We start from the raw sequence: 25,315 nt of genomic DNA, 5'->3' as shown, positions 1-25,315 counted from the left end.
CAATCCCCGACTTCAAGCTCTACTATAGAGCTACAGTAATAAAAACAGCCTGGTATTGGCATAAAAACCGACATGTGGACCAATGGAATCGAATTGAAGACCCTGACATTAACCCACACACCTATGGACATATAATTTTTGACAAAGAAGCCAAAAGTGTACAATGGAAAAAAGAAAGCATCTTCAACAAATGGTGCTGGCATAACTGGATATCAGCGTGTAGAAGGCTGCAAATAGATCCATATCTGTCACCGTGCACAAAACTTAAGTCCAAGTGGATCAAAGACCTCAACATAAATCCAGCTACTCTGAACCTGCTAGAAGAAAAAGTAGGAAATAGTCTTGAACGCCTTGGCTTAGGAGATCACTTCCTAAATATAACACCAGTAGCGCAGACACTGAGACAAACAATCAATCAATGGGACCTCTTGAAACTGAGAAGCTTTTGTAGAGCAAAGGATACGGTCAACAAGGCAAAGCGACAGCTTACAGAATGGGAAAAGATCTTCACCAACCCCACATCTGACAGAGGACTGATATCCAGAATATATAAGGAACTCAAAAAATTAGACATCAAAAGGACCAACAGTCCAATTGAGAAATGGGCTTTAGAACTAAACAGAGAATTCTCAACAGAGGAATTCCAAATGGCTGAAAGACATTTAAGGAATTGCTCAACTTCCCTAATCATCAGGGAAATGCAAATCAAGACAACTCTGAGATACCACCTTACGCCTGTCAGAGTGGCTAAGATCAAAAACACTGAAGACACCTTATGCTGGAGAGGATGTGGAGCTAGGGGAACTCTCCTCCACTGCTGGTGGGAATGCAAGCTTGTACAACCACTTTGGAAATCAATATGGCGCTTTCTTAGAAAATTGGGAATCAGTCTCCCCCAAGATCCAGCTATACCACTCCTGGGCATATACCCAAGAAATGCTCAATCATACCACAAGAGCACTTGCTCAGCTATGTTCATATCAGCATTGTTTGTAATAGCCAAAACCTGGAAACAACCTAGATGCCCTTCAACTGAAGAATGGCTAAATAAATTGTGGCACATATACACAATGGAATACTACTCAGCAGAGAAAAACAACGACATCACACGGTTTGCAGGCAAATGGATGGATCTAGAAAAAATCATCCTGAGTGAGGTAACCCAGACTCAGAAAGACAAATATGGTATGTACTCACTCATAGGAAGATGCTAGATGTGGAACAAGGATGACTAGACTGCTACTCACATCACCAGTGAGGCTACCTGGAAAACGGGACCCCAAAAAAAGACACGGAGAAATGGACAAGATCTACATGAATAGCCTGGTCATGAGTGGGAACAATGAAGGGCGACAGTCGAGGGAAAGAGTGGGAGATCCTAGCTGGATCAAGAAAAGAGAGGGAGAACAAGGAATAGGAGACCATGGTAAATGAAGACCACATGAGAAGGTGAGAAGGGGAGGAAGCAGAGAGCTAGGGAGGCCCACGAAGATCCACAAAGATACCCCCTCAAAAGACTGCTGGCAATGGTCGCGAGACGGCAGGAACTGACCTACTCTGGTGATGGGATGGCCAGACACCCAAATAGTGGTGCCATAAACCCCATCCAAGGACTGAGGAATCTGAAGGCAGACATCCACGGCTGGTCCCCTGGTGGAGCACTGGGAGTCTAATTAGTGAGTAAGAAGAGGATTTATATGAGCGAGAATTGTTGAAGCCAAGGTTGGATAAAGCACCGGGACAAATAACCAAATGAATGGAAGCACAAGATCTATGAACCAAAGGCTGAGGGGCCCCCAACTGGATCAGGCCACCTGAACGGGTGAGACAGTCATTTGGCTTGATCTGTTTGGGAGGCAGCTGTGCATTGGTGCCAGGTCCTGGGCTCGTTGCATGAGTTGGCTGTTTGAGTCCTGGGACTTATGCAGGGACACTTGGCTCGGTCTGGGAGGGGGGAATGGACCTGCCTGGACTGAGTCTACCAGGTCAACCCCGGTCCTCGGGGGAGACCTTGATCTGGAGGAGGTGGGAATGGGGGGTGGGCTGGGGGGAGGGGTGGGCGAGAGGGGGAGAACAGGGGATTCTGTGGCTATTATGTTGAACTGAATGGTGTTATAAAATAATAATAATAATAATAATAATAATAATAATAATAATAATAATAATAAAAACCTAGCCGGGCGGTGGTGGCGCACGCCTTTAATCCCAGCACTCGGGAGGCAGAGGCAGGCGGATCGCTGTGAGTTCGAGGCCAGCCTGGGCTACCAAGTGAGCTCCAGGAAAGGCGCAAAACTACGCAGAGAAACCCTGTCTCGAAAAAACCAAAAAAAAAAAAAAAAAAAAAACAAAAACCTGTAATACTGGGGTTGGATAGATGGCTCAGTGGTTAAGAGCCTGAACTGCTCTTATAGAGGACCATAGCTTGATTTCTATCAGATGGTTCACAACCTCCAGCTGTAGCAGGAATCTTAAAAGTTCTTATTAATAAAATCAAACCCGAGGCCAGTTATTGGGGTCCATGCTGGTAGATCAGAGAGACAGAACAAGCCACAGCTATCTCACCTTGCCGGATCCTCAGCTGGTCTTGTCTCCTCAGACTGGAGGCCTCTGAGTCCTCATCCGGAATGGGTCTCAGCTGAATTACTGCTCAAAAGCCTGAATGCTTAACCAGCCAAAATGCTTAACCAGCCAAAGCCTCTAGTTTCTGGTCCTCACGCCTTATATATCTTTTTGCTTTCTACCACCACTCCCTGGGATTAAAGGCTGGCTTTCTGGGATTAAAGGCGTGTGTCACCATGCTTGGCTATTTCCAATGTGGCCTTGAACTCACAGAGATCCAGAGGGATTTCTGCCTCTGGACTGCTAGGATTAAAGGTGTGAGTGCCACCATTTTCTAGCCTTTGTATCTAGTGGCTGTCTGTTCTCTGACCCCAGATAAATTTATTAGAGTACACAATATTTTGGGGAACACAATACCACCACATCCAGCACCTTCAGATCCAAGGGGCCTGATATCCTCTTCTGGCCTCTGTGAGCCCTGTACACACAAAGACACAGACACAGACACAGACAGACAGACAGACAGACAGACACACACACACACACACACACACACACACACAATTAAAAACAAAACAAACTACAAAACACCAATTGTCTTTCTTTAGCACTTGAGTCCAATGCCGTGGGACATAAATGTCTATATTTATTAATCTTTCTTGCTGTTAGTACAAACCAGACATTATAAAATTTTACTTTGTCCTTCTGAGTCTGGGTTACCTCACTAAGGATGAATTTTTCAAGATCCATCCATTTACCTGCAAACCTCATGTTGTCATTGCTTTTCTCTGCTGAGTAGTACTCCATTGTGTATATGTACCACATTTTATTTATCCATTCTTCAGTTGAAGGGCATCTAGGTTGTTTCCAGGTTCTGGCTATTACAAACAATGCTGATATGAACATAGCTGAACAAGTGCCCTTGTGGTATGATTGAGCATTCCTTGAGTATATGCCCAAAAGTGGTATAGCCGGATCTTGGGGGAGATTGATTCCCAATTTTCTAAGAAAGTGCCATATTGATTTCCAAAGTGGTTGTACAAGCTTGCCTTCCCACCAGCAGTGGAGGAGAGTTCCCCTAGCTCCACATCCTCTCCAGCATAAGGTGTCTTCAGTGTTGTTGATCTTAGCCATTCTGACAGGCATAAGGTGGTATCTCAGAGTTGTTTTGATTTGCATTTCCCTGATAATTAGGAATGTTGAGCAATTCTTTAAATGTCTTTCAGCCATTTGAGTTTCCTCTGTTGAGAATCCTCTGTTTAGTTCTATAGCCCATTTCTTAATTGGACTGTTGGGCATTTTGATGTTTAGTTTCTTGAGTTCCTTATATATTCTGGATGTCAGTCCTCTGTCAGATGTGGGGTTGGTGAAGACCTTTTCCCATTCTGTAGGCTGTCGCTTTGCCTTGTTGACCATATCCTTTGCTCTACAAAAGCTGCTCAGTTTCAAGAGGTCCCATTTATTAATTGTTTCTCTCAGTGTCTGTGTTCCTGGTGTTATATTTAGGAAGTGATCTCCTATGCCAATGCGTTCAAGACTACTTCCTACTTTCTCTTCTAGCAGGTTCAGAGTAGCTGGATTTATGTTAAGGTCTTTGATCCATGTTGCTGGAGGGCTTCTCTCCAGGTTCCCCAAGCCCCGCAGTCCCACAATCCATGTATAAAGTAATCACTCAGATGCTTATAATACTTATAAACTGTATGGCCGTGGCAGGCTCTGATTTGTCAAATACCTGTTTAGGTATTTATTACTTGTATATATTGTATATAGTTATTGTACTTTTGTATGTAGTTTTTCTTTTGTTAGTTATAACTTTTTGCTTTTTTTTCCTTTTTATTAAAATAGAAAAGGGGAAATGTGGTGGTATTCAAATTGTACTGAAATGTGATTTTGATTGTATGTTAATAAATAAAGTTGGTCAGAGCTATTAGAGCCATAGACAGAGTGTGGCGGTGGTGGCACACACCTTTAATCCCATAGATCTCTGTGTGTTCAGGGATACAGCCAGCATTGGAGACATATGCCTTTAAGACCTAGGGGGCTGTACATTCAGACAGTGATGAGGCAGTCACATGCTTGGGTTTACAACCAATGAGAAGGCAGAATGACTAGAAAAATGACTTACACACAGGAAATAGCTCTCTTTTGAGAAGCTGGGACACAGCAGGAGGAAGGGTGAGATTTTAGCTCTGAGCTCTGACCTCTTGGCTTTCTCTTTTACATTGTTTCTGTGTTTCTTATTTAATAAGACGGTTGGTTACATCTACAGATCCACTTGGACTTGAGCTTTGTGCACAGTGACAGATATGGATCTATTTGCAGCCTTCTACATGTTGATATCCAGTTATGCCAGCACCATTTGTTGAAGATGCTTTCTTTTTTCCATTGAACGCTTTTGGCTTCTTTGTCAAAAATTGTATGTTCATAGGTGTGTGGATTAATGCCAGGGTCTTCAATTCGATTCCATTGGTCCACATGTCAGTTTTTATGCCAGTACCAAGCTGTTTTTATTACTGTAGCTCTATAGTAGAGCTTGAAGTCAGGGATTGTGGTGCCTCCAGAGGTTGTTTTTATTGTACAGGATTCTTTTGGCTATCTTGGGTTTTTTGTTTTTCCATATGAAGTTGAGTATTATTCTTTCCATTTCTGTGAAGAATTGTGTTGGTATTTTGATGGGGATTACATTGAATCTGTAGATTGCTTTTGGTAAAATTGCCATTTTTACTATGTTAATCCTGACTATCAATGAGCATAGGAGATCTTTCCATTTTCTGACATCTTCAATTTCTTTTTACAGGGACTTAAAGTTCTTGTCATATAGGTCCTTCACTTGCTTGGTTAGTGTTATCCCAAGGTATTTTATGTCATTTGTGGCTATGGTAAAGGGTGATGTATCTCTGATTTCCTTCTCAGCCTGTTTTTCAATTGAATATAGGAGGGCTACTGATTTTTTTGAGTTGATCTTGTATCCTGCTATGTTGCTGAAGGTGTTTATAATCTGTATCAGTTCCTTGGTTGAATCTTTGGGGTCACTCAAGTATACTATCATGTCATCTGCAAATAGGGAAATCTTGACTTCTTCTTTTCCAATTTGTATCCCCTTAATCTCCTTATGTTGTCTTATTGCTCTGGCTGGAACTTCAAGTACTATATTGAATAAGTATGGGGAGAGCAGACAGCCTTGGCTCATTCCTAATTTTAATGGAATTGCTTTGAGTTTCTCTCCATTTAATTTGATGTTGGATGTTGGCTTGCTGTAAATTGCCTTTATACGTTTAGGTATGTTCCCTGTATTCCTGATCGCTCCAAGACCTTTATTATGAAGGGGTGTTGGATTTTGTCAAATGCCTTTTCTGCATCTAGTGAGATGATCATGTGGTTTTTTTCTTTGAGTTTGCTTATATGGTGTATTACATTGACTGACTTTCATATGTTGAACCACCCTTGCATCCCTGGGATGAAGCCTACTTGATCATGGTGGATAATTGTTTTGATGTGTTCTTGGAGTCTGTTTGCCAGTATTTTATTGAGTATTTTTGCATTAATGTACTCACTCATAGGAGGATACTAGATGTGGAACAAGGATGACTGGACTGCTATACACAACACCAGGGAGGCTACCTGGAAAACAGGACCCCAAGAAAGACATGGGGATCACCCAATGACAGAGAAATGGACGAGATCTACTTGAACAGCTTGGACGTGAGTGGGGATTATGAAGGGTGAGGGTCGAGGGAAAGAGAGCTTGGGGGACCGGGAGATCCCAGCTGGATCAAGAACAGAGAGGGAGAACAAGAAATAAGAGACCATGGTAAATGAAGACCACATGAGAATAGGAAGAAGCAAAGTGCTAGAGAGGTCCACAGAAATCCACAAAGATACCTCCACAATAGACTACTGGCAATGGGTGAGAGAAAGCCCGAACTGACCTACTCGGGTGATAGGATGGCCAAACACTCTAATTGTCATGCTAGAAACCCAATCCAATTACTGAGGGAACTGGATGCAGAGATCCACAGCCAGGCCCCAAGTGGAGCTCCAGGAGTCCAAATGGTGAGAAAGAGGAGGGTTTTTTTTTTTCATTGATTATTATTATTATTTTATTTTATTTTACAATACCATTCCGTTCTACATATCAGGCACAGGTTCCCCTATTCTCCCCCCTCCCACCCCCTCCCCTTACCCCCAGCCCACCCCCCATTCCCACCGGGGAGGGTTTTTATGAGCAAGGATTGTTCAGACCAAGGTTGGATAAAGCACAGGGACAAATAGCTAAATGAATGGAAACACATGAAGTATGAACCAATGGCTGAGGGGCCCCCAACTGGATCAGGCCCTCTGAATAGGTGAGACAGTTGATTGGCTTGATCTGTTTGGGAGGCATCCAGGCAGTGGGACCGAGGTCCTGTGCTCAGTGCATGAGTTAGCTGTTTGAAACCTGGGCCTTATGCAGAGACACTTGGCTCAGTCTGGGAGGAGGGGACTGGACCTGCCTGGACTGAGTCTACCAGGTTGATCTCAATCCTTGGGGGAGTCTTTGCCCTGGAGGAGATGAGAATGTGGGGTGGGCTGGGGGGAAGGGGAGGGGTGCAGGAAGGGGGAGAACAAGGGAATCCGTGGCTGATATGTAGAATTAAATTATATTGTAAAATAAAATAAAATAATAAAAAAATTATACTTTGTCTTTCAATTACCACTGAATCTATCTCCCTTGACCATGAAAAGCTGATAAAAAATTCAGAATTAAATTGTGTTGATTGAAATGTCATAAAATCTCAGCATAATATTTTAGAAATATCACACAATGAAAAATTGAAAGGGCAATAAATATACTTGAATGGATACATGACATTCAATTTTTTTTTAAATATTAAGGTTTCTTGGGTGTGTATTATTTAATACACCTAGAGTTGAAATTTAGTAATCACCAAATTGTGAAAGTTCAATGAACTGCTAGAAATATTAATCAATCCTAAGGCTGTCAGTCAATAATGAGGAATAAAGGCAGGTGTAGTGATTAAAAAATGACAAATACAAGTATGTATTTATTATAGATACTGAGGTCCATGGCTCATAGTCATAGATGAACTGAAGTCCACCTCTACTTTGGCCACCTTAACTGACTAGTACACAGCATACAGCCTTGAAACCCCGTTCATCAAGCAGGGAGGGCTTGCTTACAATGCTAAACCAACCCTACTTTGGTAATTGGAAACTAATGACCCCCAAGTTCTTTAAAAGCAACTCAGATTTCAGGTTTCCAACAAGCTATGATTACAGTCACCGTGGCTTTCCCTTAGCTCTCATTGTTTCTTTCATTCAATTCTTCTCCATTGCAGCTTTTCCCTGTAAAGCAATTTTTTACTATATGTCTTCAGTGCACCACATGAAGGATGCCAGTGGAGACTGGCCCCAGCACCCAGTAACAGGAAGTCGAGTCCTTCTGTGGCCCCACCTTTTAGGGCTTTATGTTACAAACAGAAATTAAAATTTAAAAGTAATATAGTATATCACTGGAAAACTTTTAAAGTTGTTGACTTTTTGCAAATAAGATTTTCTGAACCTGTCCCATCTTCCTTGTTCACTTCTTCATGTATCTCTGAATGGATATTATTTGAGGTTTTGATCAATGATGCTTTCTCAGTTTAGCTGTAGTGCAGCCTAGACATTGGCACGAAGTCTCTTTTGTGGATGAAGACAGAAGTAAATGGGCCACTTACAAAATATCTCAACAATTCTGAAGAGATTTGGTAGATGCTCTCAGATAAGATGGACATTGTCTTAAACACATCCTGAAGTACCAGTTGGCAGCACCCATTTCCTACCTGGGCAAAGAGGTGGTACTCTCCCACAGTAGCAAGAGAAGTGTACCTGATGGGCAGAAAGGAATCAGCAAGATGAGTCAGTCTATTCCTGAGGTTAAGTGATTTCCCCACTGTCCTCTTGCTAGCAGTTTTGGGAAGCAGAATGCTGACCTGAAGGTGTTACATTGCACCTACTCCATCTACACACATGTGGGCTATCACTGAGTATCTCTGGGGTCAATGCTAGCTCAGGATGTTGCCATTACCAGTAAAGAACAATACTTTGTCCTTGATGACATGATAAGATAATTCCTAGGACATGCTATGCTTAGCACACAACTTCCAAACTTGTGACAATGATCCAAGGTGATTTTTGCCTCAAGTTCTTTTTCATCAGATGGGCATACACAGACCTCTAACATAGCAGCAACAATTACAATTTCAAGAGGAAAAATACAAGAAATAAAAACCACCTTCAAATGGCCATTTGGCTTTTGTGAGAGTTTGACAGAAGATTTTCTGATGAAAGTGTGAGTCTGGTGAAGTAATTTCCACAACAACTTTCATAAATGGATTTAGAAATGTTCAACATAAAAAATGTAATTGTTGGAGCTGCAGAGAAAGTTTAATGGTTTAACTGGTTGTTCTTCAGGACTCAGGTTCAACTTCCAGCATGCACATGGCAGCTCACAATCACAAACTAGAGCTCCAGGGAATCGAACACCTTCTTCTGGGCACCAGGCATGCAGTGGTACACAGATCTGCATGCAGGCAAGACACTAATAAAAATTAAAAAAACCCTAGTCCAAATAAAAAATGAATTAAAGCTTCGTGAATGGGGAACTCTTAAACTTGAATAACTGAAATAAATATATAAATAAATTTGTGCAATATACCAGGCAAGCAGATAATCATTAAATATAAAATTAGAATAATATTGTCAGAATTCACATCACTTACAATTTTTCAAAGAAAATGGCACTTTTGTGAATTTATTTTAATATTAATAAACACACATAGTCATTGCCATTTATCACTGGAGAGATTTACAAAGCCTAAATTGAATTAAAATAGAATCACATTTTTTATTTTACACTATATAAAAGAAATTTCATGATTGTTATTAATTCATCTTTCTGAATATGTCATCAAGCATATAAGGAGAAATAGCTCTGGCAGTCTGGCCTTTTTATAAGGCTGTTTGATATTAACCAAATTCTCAAAGAGGTATGAGACACATACTATCTGTTAGTATAAACTAGACTGCGCAACTAGAAGTTTAGTTTGGTAGATTCAAGTTAGGTAATTATGATAGCATATATATATATATAATATTCTATCTATTGTTATATGTAATATTATAATAATGATAGGATCAGAAGGAGTTGGGACAACTTGGAGCCACAGACTCTTCAGGTCTCATTCCTGTCATAGTTCTCAATTTCAGAGCACAGCCCTTTTTAGGTGGGTCTTTTAAAATGCTTTGGAGCTGTCATGTGTATGGGTGACAATGTTGACTTCTCCGTTTAACCCAAGTAGAAGAACACACTCAACTTTTCCTCCTCACTTCATTGTGACAACACATAGAGTCTCTGCAAATTGCCTCATGTCCCTTGGACAAGCAACAGTCACTGACTGAGGACTAGTGATGGAAGAGTCTTCCGTGTCCCCATACAGCCATGACAAGTGTCTTAGGGTTTCTATTACTATGATGAAACATCAGGACCAAAAAGCAAGTAGTGCAGGAAAGAGTTTATTAGGCTTACACTTCCACATCACTCTTCATCACTGAAGGAAGTTAGGATAGGAACTCAAACATACAGAATCCTGGAGGCAGGAGCTGATGCAGAGGCCATGATGTGGTGCTGTCTACTAGCTTGCTTCCCCTGGCCTGTTTTCTTATAGAACCAAGGACCACCAGCCCAGGGATGGTACCACCCACCATGGGCTGGGCCCTCCCCTATTGATCACTAATTGAGAAAATACCTTACAGCTGGATCTCACGGAGGCAGTTCTTCAACAAAGGCTCCTTCCTCTCTCATGACTCTAGCTTGTGACAAGTTGACACAAAAAACCAACCAGTACAGCCAGAAAGTTCTTCTAAATGCTGAGTGATACCAACACATCATTCTGCTCAAGCACAGATGAATAACATTATGAACTGAGGAGATCAGAGGAGCATAGGGAGGGTTTATTTAACAAGAAGGTGGTTGAGTTGAGGAGAGCTGCATGTCTGAAAACTCACGGTGTGGATATCAAGCCAGGATTCCTGTTTCACTGGAGCTCTGCTTTCAGTTAAATTTCCACTTGTATACCCCAGTACACCTCCCCCTAAGCTATGCAGGAGTTAAGTTCTGGTGTTAAGTTACAGATAAAGCTCCTGTGACTCTACCTACCCAGGGAAGGTTAATAGTCTCATTGTCATCACCAAACTTCTAGCTATGTCTTTATTGCCCCTTAACTAGGCTCCAAATAATGTCATATGTCAACAAGTCACTTCTTATCTCTAATGATGATGGATGGCAGTGTCACACCCAGAGGAAGTTAGGAAAGAGTAAGTTCTTTCCTAACTTCAACCACTTCTTCAGCCTCCTCCATGTTTTTGACAACTCTTTTGCAGTGATTCCTGAACCATAGAAACGACAGATGTTTTTGATTCTTTTAAGATCATATTATTACTGTGCCACAACACCACTCATTTATTCTCAGCAGTGGAACAGGGATAAGTCTCTCATAGTAACCTCCAAGCACCATATAGTTTGTCTCTGCAACATAGGCTAATCATATCAGCAATCTATATGTATAAAATATTTGAGAATGCTGATGGGCACATCAGATCTGTTTCTATACACCTGGAACCTCTCCAGCCATAGAGTTTTGCCTGGCTGCTGGATTCCCCACATAGAACAGGATTTACATCTAAGCACAGGGTAGCTGGCTGCACCCATAAGAATTGTGTCACTATTGTGCCACTGGTTACATTTTGCCTGGCTTTGTGATTGATATAAGATGCCACTGAGCAGGTTTGTTGGAATATCCATCATAGTGTGATTGGCACCGCCAAACCCCAAATCAATCTGAGATATTAATTCAGGTCAGACTTAGTTTTTCATATCTGAAACCAGAGCATATAATATCCTTATCATTTGGCTCTTACCATATGGTTTTGTTGCACACCTCAGGGCAGTGGCACTAGTCTTTACTGCATGAAGGGTCTTAGAGTCTCCCTGCTCAAAAATTTGACACTAATAATCTTGACACTGGCTTTTTTACAATAACCTTATGACTTTTATGCCACAAGTTTTTTACATATGACAGAAAATATGAGATATGTTTTCTTTGTAAGTCCACTCATTTCATTAAACCTAATGACTTCCAATTCCATCTATATTCCCGTAGATAATAAAACTTTCATTCTTTTTATGACTGAGTAAAATTTCACTTGGTATGAGAACATCTACATATACATGTACATATATATTCTTTAAACTCATTTTAAATATATTTTATTTTAAGTATGAGGAGTTTGCCTGTATATATGTAGGTACACTTCACGCATACTTGGAGCCTGAAGATGTCAGAAGAAGTCAACAGATCTCCCCTAGTACTGGAGGTAAGGATGGCTATAAACCTATCTTAGTTGGGATTTATAGTGCTGGGCCTAAATACCATGTCTAAAAATACCTTGGGGAGGAAAGCATTTATTGTAGCTTAGAGTTTCATACCATAGTCTATCACTGAAGGAAAGTCAGAGCAGGAAACATGTGGATACTGGGAGCCAAACCCAAGCTGATTCCTCTATTGAACCAACAATTGATGTTAACTGCCAAGACATCTCTCCAGCTCCATATTACTTTTCCTTTTATGCATTTATTTGTTGATGGACATCCATGCTTGTTCTTACCTAGATCTTGAATAGTGGGGCAGGCAACATGAATGAATGTTCAGTGTTTCTGCACTATGCTGATCAGATCTCTTCCTTAATTCAGAGGAGTGGTAGAGCTGGATTATGTGGGAGCTTGAAGTTGTTTGAGAAGCTCACATTCTGATTTCCATTATAGCTGTACTATTTTACATTTCCAGATGCAGTGTATGTTATTGCCTATTTATGTACTTCCCAGAATTTATTGAATTCCTGTTAGAGTCATTGTGAGGAAGCTCTTGTCTATGCCTGTGTCTTGAAAGGTTTTCCCAATATTTCCTGCTAGCAACTTCAGAATTCCAGGTCTACATTAACATTGAGTCTCACATGGATTTTGAAGCATTATTCTAATTATTCTTTATCAATAAAAATTCAGGAGTCAGATATTGGGGTAAGAACCTGAAGGATCAGAGGAGCAGATAAGCCACCAGGTCTCTCTTTCTGCTCTATTTCTTCCTCCAAAAGGGCCTATATCCTACTCCACCCTGCCTTACTGCTTGCTGTCCTATCTGTCTATGGTCCAAGGTTAGAAATAGGAATGTAGATTCCCTGAAGTATGGATGTCTAGATTTTTGAGCACTGTTTGATGATGATCCTCTCTTTCTTCCAGGATATAGGCTAGGAACCTGTCCTCTCATTTTCTTCCAGGATATAGGCTGGGAACCTGTCTTTGTTTGCGTTTATATTGCTATGCTTAAATACCTTGTCCAAAAACACCTTAGGAAGGAAGGCATTTATTGCTGTTGACAGTTCCATACCAGAGTCCATCACTGAAGGAAGTCAGGGCAGTAATTCAAGGTAGGAACCTAGAAGCAGGAACTGAAGCAGAGGCCATGGAGAAACACTGCTTACTGGCTTGCTCTCTATGGCACACTCAGCCTGTCTTCTTGTACAACTCATGGCCACTGGCCTAGGGGTGGCACTGTCCCCACTCTGGAATTGGCCCACTCACACCAATCATTAATGGAGAAAATATACTACAGACTTGCCTACAAGCAATCTGATAGAGGCATTTTCTCACAGGAGGTTCTTCTTCCCAGACATCTCAAGCTCGTGTCACATTGATAAAAACAGCAATAGCAACAATAACAACAAAAATAAACAACAATAATAACAGGACAGAAACTTTTGACAAAATCAGGGGGCTGTAGCTACATGAGTTTGTTTCTAGGCTCCTCTTTTTGTTACATAGTGGTTCTACTTCACTTAGTCTCTTGTCAGACGATTCAGTCTACAGCAATTCACTCTTTTCAGTCTGTGTTATTTTAATTAGCTAACTGAATAATTTATGTTGCTCTCTTAGATTCCAATTCTATGCACCATATCTTGCACTCTATAGTTAAGTCCATCCAGTAGGATTTTTCTTTGTTTTTATCCTTTTTATGTGATGTGGAGATAGTAAAGTGTATAATATTTGTGTGTTTTTGGTTTTTCATTTTTCTGTGGTGGTTCATAGTCAATGGCTGGCTTTCATAAAATGTCTGAGATTTCAATGTTTTTGGTAGGATCATAATCTCATCCCTTGATTCTAATAAGTTGGATCACATTAACTTGTGATTCTAAGTGAAATTGTATCATGTCTTATTTTTAAGAAAAAATCATTTTTTTGTGACAAGTTTTTAATTTTTTATTATTAAATGAAAAAAAGAAATTATGAAAAATAAATTTTGTCAGACATTGACATTTCTAAAGTATCAGTGAGGAAAGCAGACCCAGAAAGACAAACACTGTATCCTATCTCCTATCTATGGTTCCTATCTTCAGATTTCAGAAGTATATTTATTACCTGGAGTATGACTCCAGTATTGCTGCAGAAACTAGGAAAGTCCAAGGAGGCAATTATGGGACAGGTGGCCTAGAGAGAGACTATCAGGACATAAGTTACATGAAGAAGGAAATCGGAAAAAGTGGGAGTGGGACTTTAATCAAAGTAGGGAAGGGCAGTAAAGAATGTGCGATAGTTCGAATGGGATCAGCCTCTGTAAGCTCACAGGGAGTGGCACTATTAGGAATTGTGGCCTTGTTGGAGTAGGTGTGGCCTTTTTGGAGGAAGTGCGTGACTCTCTGGGTGGGCTTTAAGGTCTACCATTGCTCAAGCTATGTCCATTGTGGACCTAGACTCCTTCTTCTGCCTGCAGATCAAGATGCAGGATTCTTAGCTTCTTCTCCAGCACCATATCTGCCTGCAGCTCACCATGTCCCACCATGATGATAATGGACTAATCATCTGAAATTGTAAGCTACTCCAATTAAATGTTTTCCTTCATAAGAGTTGCCATGGTCATGGTGTCTGTTCACAACAATAGAAAAACCTAACTAAGACAGAAGACAAGTGGGAAGGATGATAAATAACATGAACGATGTTTAAAAAGGTATAGGGAATCATTTTAAATTATATATAATATATATAGGTATATGTGCATACACACTTGTATAGCTTAAATTGAGTTAAGCTTCTAGGGATGATAATGTTTGTCCCAAGAGCCATGGACTATGTAATAAAAACCCCAGTTGCAGGCATGGGAAATCTCGTTTCCAGTTGTTGATCACAGACTTCAAAATGCAGGCTGTTGTCCTTGGTTATCAGAACTGGGAAGTAAGTTCCTAGTGCTTAGGGTACACAAGATTGAGAGGATTTGAGCTGAAACTGACCCAAAAGCTTCCTGCCTGAGGACCAGCTTTCATAGTACCTGGGTGTGCTAGGAAAGCTGCCAACTGAGGAAAGCAATCAATAGTATTACTTAGCTGTGATACCTATAAACCACAACAACCAGTGTGGCAATACTCTGCTATTTTGTAGCAGATGGAGATCATTACAGAAAGCAACACTTTATATAAATGCAGAGAACATGGTGGCCCACGCCTTTAATCCCAGCACTCAGGAGGCAGAGGCAGGTGGATCTCTGTGAGTTTGAGGCCAGCCTGGTCTACAGAGCGAGATGCAGGACAGGCACCAACACTACACAGAGAAACCCTGTCTGGAAAAAAAAATGCAGAGAACAGTTGGCCTTGAGGTGCCCATCCCCAGTTGATACATCTATGACACAACACCCAAAATTAAGGCTCAGGGAACACAATTGAAGAGAGATTGGAAAGAATGTTAAGAGCCAGCGGACCAGGGAGTCTACTGTAAGACTATGTCTTCTATATATATGACACTGAAATTATACCCATGAAAATTCAACATCATGGCTGCTTAAACAATTCCTGAACAATTCTAACACCAACTGACACCCTGGTGTGGATGGAGAAAATCAAATAGGGCTTTACCTGTAGATGAAGAGCTACAAACAATTAATGACTACTAAGTAAGTTAGAATTAGTCTCCCCAAGGAATGCACCCCTAATTCATTATCCAATATTATATGGTCAATACTAAAAACATACATACAAGCAACAACAAATGCATTTGACAGGCTTTATTTGCAGATTTATTCATTTATACATGCATATATGTAGCAATGATATATGTATGTAAAAATAGTAATTAAAGAAAAAGAAACTACATTTTATAGAGAATAGAGTGAGGCAGGGGATAAGGGAAGGTTTGCAGAAAGCAGATGGAAGAAGGAAATGGTGTAACTGTATTATAATTGAAAATAAAATTTAAAAAAGAAGTGGTGCTTACACTCAATCACACACTGAAACTCTACAAAATTTAAAGAATCTTTTAAGGATTACATCAGTGTGAACTGTCCCAGCAAAAGACAGGCAGGATGGAAGCTTTTCATTCATTAGGCACAATTTGGCGTTTCAGGATATTGACATAATCAGACACCTTTTGGGCATCACTGTGCAAGCAGAAGAACAAGCTATGTAAACCAAAAAGACGAATTCTTCTTTGGGATTGCTGTACATATGGCTCTCCTGACCAGGCAGGGTAGTTCTCTTTTTCCTTCTGCTTGGGATAAACCTAATCACAAAATAATAGTCAACCAGTTATTAGTTATATTATTAATAATTGTTAGTCCTCATTACTTTTAAAGGTTGAATAATATTTTGAGGAAAGTTATCAAGCCAAAATATGTGTTTCATGCATGTGGACCAGGGTACTATAAAACTGTTATTTATGTAAATACTAAACAGAAGAACCCATGCACATATTTTTTGCAGTGTGGTTGACCCCAGATGAGGTATATCATTACAGGGTAGGCACAATCACTGCTTGACTGGTGACACACTTTTGGCCAAGGGACAATGGAGGATTTAAAGTCAGTTTTCTTGTGAGAAATTATTCCATGTTCTCAGTGCTACCTCTGATGTGCTATTTGTATTTTATTAGTTTTATTAGGAGACAATTTTCCTTTCTTTCCTTCAACAATATCTATTCTCCATAAATCATGGACATGAAGCTACAGAAATGATGGGGATTGCACCTGGTGGGATAAAAAGCTTTCAGTTTAGGCGTGATTGTGATAAGGTGTGCTGAAATAGTCAGGATACTTTGACTCTGCCCAGGAAAGACACTGTCCAAATTGCTTCTAGGAATTATTAACATTTCTTGAGATCCCTGTGTTGTGGAGTGTTGAGTGAAGCACTTTTGAGAAGTTTGAAATGCCACATATCCTTTTGTACCAAGACTGTCTATGCAATCACATGCCTAAATTTCACTGTGGCAGAGAATTAGTGCAAAGTTCAGTTTCCATTACAGATGTTACAGTTTTCATGAATAATAAAAGCAAGAAAGTTTAAAGAGATGACTCACCTGGTTTAGTATAGTCTTAATGTCTTGCAGATTTTTTGTGAGTCTTTTGATTTGACCATCAATCAATGCAACTTTTGATGTGGTAGCATAAGGAGTTCCATCAAGATCAGCCATGTTGTTTGCTACATGGTACAGAAGGTTTTTCCAGGCAGCCAGTATTCTGATTGTCACATTCAGAAGGGCCACAGGCTAAGGAATAAACAATTGAGCATCACATTAAAATAAGTGTACAACTGCAGGTTGAATTGCATACTGTAAATAGTGTACTTTTCATGGCTTGTGAAGCTTTGGTGATTAACTGAAGCAAAATTGAATTGGTGCTTTGACAGTGTCTAACCATGGAGTAGCTCTCAACCAAAAATCTTTCCCTTCAGTTTTTCTTATGTTTTACAGTTGCTGTTGGGCATAGCAGATATACAGAATGCTGGTTCCAGTAAATTATTAAGAACAGATTATATGTGTGTTACATGGACATATATGATGATAGTTATTAAGTCATGTTGAGATTGGTTATGGGAAGGGTCATCAGATAAGCAGTCTATATTAAAAATACACTAGCACTGCCTGCCTCACTATGATAGGCCATATTTATAGCCCATGAAACAGGAACAGAATTTTATCGGACCTGCATGCAAAGACCTCAGAGAGTGGTGTTAGGTAAGAGTGAAGAAGGAGGCAGAAGACCAGAAATACAAGGAACATTTTCCAAGTCAAGAAAAGTTGATGTCATGGTCAGTAGTGTACAGTGCTTTCCAAGGAAGTGTTTTAGTAATTGTAAAAATTACAGTTTAGTAATTGCAATACTTCTTGCTTTTCTTATGTCTGCCTGTGAGAGTAAATTTAATCATGAAAATCTAAATCAGTTCAAAGTCTCTTACATAATAATAGTTCAATCGTAATGATAAAGCTGTGATAAAATATCCTAATGATAAGGCTGTGATAAAATAAGGTCAATTTCATGAACAATTTATGGATTTGCTTTAAAATTACTCTAAATTTTATTTTATGTGTACTTTATCAGCTATATGGTATGCTTTTCTTGTATGCTCATCCTTTCTCCACATTCCTGAAGGTATGCTTACCTCTCAGTGGTACCTGTTTTCAGGTGGTTGGGTGAGGACTCACCTGCATTCTTTGAGCTTGCTTTTTGCTGTTTGGGATGGAGAGGGATGCAGTGTGACAGGTCATGGTGGGCTTGTTCTGGAACTTCTGGCCTGGATCATATTGTGCATCCTGGAAATGGTAAAAAAAATTTAGTTAGTTGGAGTTTTGGAATTGAGTAAATAAATCCATGAACAGATTATTAATGTATTTTCTATGTGTGCTTAAAAACATTTATTGTATTAGTTTTTGGAGAATTTCAGCTATGAGTATCATATTTACATAATTTCCACCCCACACTCTCTTCCCTGCAAATTTTCCTAGATCCTCACTCCCTCTCATCTTTATGATCCCTTCTTTATTAAAGTTACACATGCACACAAACAAATATACATACACATATATAAACATATATAAATATGATCCTGTAAGTCAGTTTAATATTGCTCACAGATACATGTGTTTGGGAATAGCCACTTGGGATTGGATAACGCCTGAAGGGGCTTCGCCTTGAAGAATACTGGTTTCCCATGTATTGGAGGCCACTAGTTACTTGTCATTATTTCTGTAGGGGTGGGGACCTTGGGAAACGTTCCCTATCTGTGTTGGGATGTGAAAAGTACATTAAGTCTCTAAATTAAGAAATTAAAAAAGAGACCCTTGGTCTGTTTACTTCTTTCCATTGGAGATGTAATCTAATTTTCACATCTAACCTATTAGCTTCTCATGTCTTCACAACTTTACAGTTCTGATTTCTCACTCTCCTAAAAGTTACTATTTGCAAAGGAAGCACTAAACACCAAATCCACAAAACACTATTTTAATGATTGTCTTTCTATAGGATTAGAGACCAACACCCAGTAATATATGTCTTCAATCTCTTAATTCCTGTTGGAGCAAACTGATACACTTCCTTTAATTACACATTATAAAATTGTATATTTTTTTCTATTAGCACTGGATCTATATATCATGAACATATCAAATTTATAAAGAATTATGGGTGTAATTATGCTGATTGCAACAGAATCAAAGTATAATATCTTAGGAAACACTATACAATGCAGAAATTTAAAATATAAAAATACAATTTAATATTTAAGCATTTGTTAATATTTAATTAACTAAATTTAATTAAATATTAATTAATTAAATATTAACAATATTTAAATATTTCATATATATCACTTACCACATTTATTATTTAAATTTGGTAGTTAGCAAAATTATGAGTGTTTTATGAGTTGTTAGGGATCTTAAGATGAAAGGTCGCCAATCAGGAATGGAGAATGAAAAAAATAAAACAGCTGCATAGTAGCCTTGTGCTCATAGTCATTGATGCTGAAGCCCTCATCTATTTTTGCCTCCTGGACTAACTTAGAGCAGATAAGATCCAGCCTTTAAAGTCCATTCATCGGGAAGAGAAAGCCTGTTTATGTTTCTAACCCAGCTCTCATTTTATAATGTTAAACTTATGTCCTCAAAATTTTTAAACAGTGGCTCCCAGATTTGGAGGTTTTGAAAAGCTGTTTACTATTACTGTTGTTGTTGTTTTCCCTCCTGATACTGTTTTGGTCATATTATTTTTTTTTCCCAGTTTAAGGGATTCATCCAATTTGACTCTCCTTTATTGTACACCTGCAATATCTAAGTGCAGAATGCCAGTGGAGACTTCCCAGAGCAACCAAGAACAGAAAGTCAGGCTCCCTTTCAGCCATTCCTTTTAGGGATTTATATCAAGAGTAAAATTAAAAAAAAATTACGGAAAAATCTATCTATCTATCTATCTATCTATCTATCTATCTATCTATCTATCTATATTTATTTTACAATACTATTCAGTTCTACATAATAGCCACAGATTCCCTTGTTCTCTCCCTTCCTGCCCCCTCCCCTTCCCCCCAGCCCACCCCCCATTCCCACCTCCTCCAGATCAAGGTCTCCCCCCCCACCCCCAGGACTGCTACTCACATCACCAGTGAGGCTACCTGGAAAACAGAACTCCAAGAAAGACACGGAGAAATGGATGAGATCTACATGAACAGCCTGGAAAAATCTTTTTAAAATGCTTTCAAAAGTATTTTAAAATACTTTCAATTTTAAAAAAAGTTAGTGATTTTATAAAGCTTTTATTGCCCCCTCCCTCCACATTTTAGTGGCTGCTGCGTTCTTGGGTCTCTGTGTGTATTATTGAACTTTGGTTCATGTTCCCTCATTTAAGTTGCAGTGCATCCCAGTCACTGACGACAGAACCTTTTCATGAAGAAGCCAAAAGTAAGTGAAGGACTTACAAATTCCTTTAGCGTGTCTGAAGAGAGGAGGTTGATGCTCTCGGCTGTGGTGCTTGTCCTGTTAAACATGTAGCTGAGGACCTTCTGGCAGCCTCCATCTTTCATGATACACCTGGGCACAGAAGCCGCATTCTCACACATGAGCAGGAGCAGCAGGAGTGCCCCTGATATAAGAAATGAAATCACAGAGACTGTGAAATCATAAGAGTCACCTTGTGTGGCTAAGCTTTCTCTGGTCCCTGTGTCCTCTTTTGAACAGTGTGGTGTATTTGAGCTGGAGTGAGAGAAAAAATACATGTTCCACTGTGGAAATTTAGTCAACAATTTGCAGTAGATGCCATGATAAGAGAGGCTCTAGGACCTCTGCTATGACAGCACACACCTTTAACATTTATGACAATGATATATGCTGGTTTCCTTATCAATACGCTTTTGACAGACATGGACCTAAATAAATCAGTAGTTTGTTATTTTAAACAGGAAGAAACATCAGCTGTCACTATAAAAAGGAGCTTTAAACTTCAATGATACTACAGCAAAATGTTTTCCTGTACTGAAATGTGAGTCTTGGGCTGGGGAGATGTCTTCCTGGTTAAAGTGCTTGCCAAGAAAGCATGAGGGAGAAATTTAAATTCCCAGATTCCAAGAGAATGTCTGAATTGTGTAGTATTCCAGTTTGCCTATAATCGTACCTCTACAAGGTGGGGACTTGGAATCCACAGGACAAGCTTTCTAGCATGAGTAGCCATCATGGTGATCTTTGCATTTCATTGAGTATTGGTAGCTGGAGGGTTAACCCACCAGCTACCACCAGGGTATGCAAAACAAAAAAAACCATGAAGGTGGCTAGGGCTTAGGAAAAATTCTTATCTATCTGAAGGATAAAGTAAGAAGCACACATGCTTTCTGATGGTAACTTTGTTTTTTACTTCATTTTAAAAATGGTCTCCGACTCTTTCTGACTCCACTTAGCTACACATCTTCACACTGCTCCATCTACTTATCTACAACTACATATCTTTCTTTCCATACATACGGCCATACAACTCTATACACAGTTACATCTGTTTTCACACGGCTACACATCTTTCTTTTACATACAGTTCTCTTCTACATCTCTTTTCCATATAGCTTCATCCTCCTTGCCTCCACACAGTTATAAATCTCCACACAGCCACAGCTATACATCTCATCTACATAGCTCTCTCACTATATAACACTTTACACTGTTCCTCCATACTCCATACAGCTCTTTGTACAGCTCCTATATGCAGCAGCACTCTTTCATATGGCTCTCTCTCACAGTCACTCACACATACTTACTTCTTCATTATTCACTCACTCCTTACTCACTCTCTCTTTTACCCACTCACTCTCTCACACTACTCGAATGCTTCTTTACCTCTCACTTAGCACACACACACACACACACACACACACGCACGCACGCACGCACGCATGCACACACACACACATGCACATACACACACTTCACTCACATTCTGCAGCAGCTCTCACATAGCTCTACACAGCCATCTCTCTTCACACCACTGCTGCTGTCTCACAGCCAAACTCTGGACAATTATTAGTTACATTTTCAGAGCCCTACCCATATTCATAACACAAGATAAGTCAGATAATGTCCTTAGGTCAATGTCACATTGACCCATGTATGTAGCTCTAAGTTGGTGAGGGATCCCAGACAATTGGCTGAAACTTGGGCGGTCAGGGTACACGCAGAAAGAAAACTATTGCAGGGAGCTATATCTCAGTGTAAACTGTCTGGCCTGGATTTAGCAATAAACACCTAGGATTTAGTCTTTGTGTATTTTCTACAGGGGCAGCTAGTCTATTTTGAATCTGCTCTGATGTCCAAAATTAGCTGTCTGTGTAAAAGGTGTCTTTATGATTGATAATCCTATGTCAGTCTGGGTAATGTAAAATATCCTAGTATTATTTCTATACATCAAGACTATACAGCCTAAACAGAAATCATCTTCCTGAACATCTACAGCTATATGTGTGCCCAATAAGTGTAAAACATACCACCAAAGGGCTGTGGAAAGAACTCTACAGCTGTTCTTATTAGGGAGGCATAACAATGGCACCCAAAAAAGTTATGGACAGAAACAAGCAGTCATTTACAGTCGATAACCCCACAACTTTGCCAAGTGGGCCCCCCAACAGGGAATCGTGAATCTGGTAGTTTGACCTGTTAAATACTAGTTGTCACTGCTGTACATTCCCAGAGTCCTCTGCAATGGAGAGATCCTACTTCCATGACTAAGGTTGAAGAATTATGGAGAATGAATCTTCATTCTCCATGTCACGCGCATGCATGCGCGCGCACACACACATGAATACTCATAAATGTGCATACTACACATATCCATGAAAATAAAAAGATGAAACAAATTGCAAGCCTTCAGGAACTAAATTTTACAGAAACCTTTATAAATGTAACTTGCAATGTCCAAAATTAAACTCAAAAATTGTTAAAAGATTTATGTGTAGGAAATACCTACACTCAGGTAGCTAAATAATTAAATATATATCACAAAATGTGTAGTGTACAAGTTAACTAAACAATATATTAAATGTAAACTTTAAAATATTTTTCAGAATTTATAATGCCTTTAATTTTTCAAAGACATGATGCCCTCCCCTGAGTTTATTTGTCACTTGATGTACACATACACACATATACACACACTCCTACTATTAATCCATGGAGAGATATACAAGGTCTAAATAAACTACTCTTTTCACACTTATCAAAATAAATCCCATAATTGTCACTAGTTCGTTTTCTTGAAAAAATTATCAAGAATGTAAAAGCAAATAGCTAGCAACTATAGCCTACATTTTTTATTTACAAATTTATGAAGATTGAGGCAAGTTCTCCAAGCCCTATAAGACACACATATGTGAGCATTGTCTGCCTCAGCTGAGTATTGGAGGTTTCATTGGTTTGGCTCAAGCCAGGCAGTTCATGGTGCCTTGGAACCTGAAAGTGTTAACTGTATGATTCAGGAGCTGTGGCAAATTAAACCATAGGCACCACTGGTCTCATTCCAGCAACAGTTCTTAATTCTAGCAGCACAGTAATTTTTAGCTAGACCATTCCTTGTTCTGGAGCTGCCCTGTGCATTGGAGGTTGTGTGGACATCTGTCTAATTTCTACACACTAAAAGTCAGTAGTACACTCACCTTTTCTCCCCACTTCAATCAAGAAAACACACTTTCTACAGTTGTCATTTATCTCTGGAACAAGGAAGGTTACCCTTTTTAAGAATCACTGATCTAAATATTCTGCACAGTTCCTTATGCAGCAAAGATTAGAATGTTGAAAGTACTGCACAAGAGCAAAGAAAGTGTTCTATATGAGTGGCAACTGGTATAAATTATGAATTCATTAGGCTTTGAGGAGCATATGTGAGAGAATACTTACAGAGATATGGTTGAATGGAAGACAGCCGCATCTCAGAGAAATCACACCACAGTCTGGATACCAACTGAAGAAAGATGCTTCACTAGAACCTTGCCTTACCACCTCCTATATAGTCCATCAGACCACTCCCAAAGCTATGCAGAGATAGTCTGCAGGAGGGAAGAAGATTTGAAATCCTAGATGATGGACCCTTGACCTTGACTCCTCAGGGAGCGTACACTGCCCCATTATCACTACTGCCATCTTAGCTCTACTTTTCCTAAATTGTATACAATGACTAGACTTCAGTGAGGTTATCTGCCACCATAGGAACATCTACTTCCTGATGTTCGATGTTTACGTCACAGCCAGAGGAATGTAGACATTTCCTGACACTTCATCCTTTCCCTCGGGCTCTTGTGTTCATCTGCCAAGTCTTTGCAAAATTTCTTGAACCAGCCAGATGGTGGTGGTGCATGCTTTCAATCCCAGCACTCAGGAGGCAGAGGCAGGTGGATCTCTGTGAGTTTGAGGCCAGCCTGGTCTACAGAGCGAGACAAGGACAGGCTCCAAAACTACACAAAGAAACCTTGTCTTGAAAAACAAAAAACAAAAATTCTTTAACCATGAATAGGTTGCATATTTTAATGACCATCAGGCAACCACAACACATTGTTATTTATTCTCAGCACTTTGACTGGTATGAATCATAGCTAGCAACCACCAACCATCATAGACTTAATCTTTGCTACATAGACTGAAAACAGCTATCTATGGACTCAAAACCATTTTGAGAAGAGTGGTAGGTACATCTGTTTATCAAAAGGACAGTAAAAATAATGCTAATGGACCCAGAGCCACCCCAGCCATAGACTTTTGTCCTGGCTAACAATATGAAATATAGGTTCCCTATACCAAGCAAGGTTGAATTCTGGCACAAGGTAGTTGGTTGTATGTGGTGGTATTGTGTTCCCCAAAATATTGTGCACCCTAATAAACTTATCTGGGGTCAGAGACAGAACAGCCACTAGATACAAAGGCTGGAAAATGGTGGCACTCACACCTTTAATCCTAGCACTCCAGAGGTAGAAATCCCTCTAGATATCTGTGAGTTCAAGGCCACATTGGAAATGGCCAAGCATGGTGACACACGCCTTTAATCCCAGAAAGCAAGCCTTCAATCCCAGGGAGTGGCAGTAGAAAGCAGAAAGGTATGTAAGGCATAAGGACCAGAAACTAGAAGCATTTTGGCTGGTTAGGCTTTCAGACTTTGGAGCAGCACAGTTCAGCTGAGAGCCATTTGGATATGAGGACACAGAGGCTTCCAGTCTGAGGAAACGAGAACAGCTGAGAAGTTGGCCAGGTGAGGTTAGCTGTGGTTTGTTCTGTCTCAGCTTCACCCCAATAGTTGGCTCTAGGTTTGTTTTATTAATAAGACTCTCTAAGATTCCTGCTACAGTTGTAACTATGCCTGTTGTGCCTTGGACTGGTGGTTAGATCTTG

General features: G+C 39.8%; 1 protein-coding gene across 1 annotated transcript; it reads right to left on the bottom strand.

Annotated features, from left to right (window-relative positions):
- Window positions 1-15,706: 15,706 nt before the first annotated feature.
- LOC102914173 (prolactin-5A1-like) lies at window positions 15,707-24,091 on the bottom strand. Its single transcript, XM_076571572.1, has 5 exons — window positions 23,834-24,091; window positions 20,383-20,546; window positions 18,116-18,223; window positions 16,991-17,179; window positions 15,707-16,198 (listed from the first exon to the last, which is right to left on the bottom strand). Exons 1-5 carry the CDS (start codon window positions 23,862-23,864, stop codon window positions 16,013-16,015), a joined length of 678 nt encoding a protein of 225 aa, XP_076427687.1. The 5' UTR covers window positions 23,865-24,091; the 3' UTR covers window positions 15,707-16,012.
- Window positions 24,092-25,315: the final 1,224 nt, after the last annotated feature.

The sequence above is a fragment of the Peromyscus maniculatus genome, chromosome 5 (genome assembly GCF_049852395.1).
Source record: "Peromyscus maniculatus bairdii isolate BWxNUB_F1_BW_parent chromosome 5, HU_Pman_BW_mat_3.1, whole genome shotgun sequence".
NCBI classification, from domain to species: Eukaryota; Metazoa; Chordata; class Mammalia; order Rodentia; family Cricetidae; genus Peromyscus; species Peromyscus maniculatus.
Note: the sequence above shows the minus strand (reverse complement) of the source record. Positions and strands in the feature narration are given on the sequence as shown.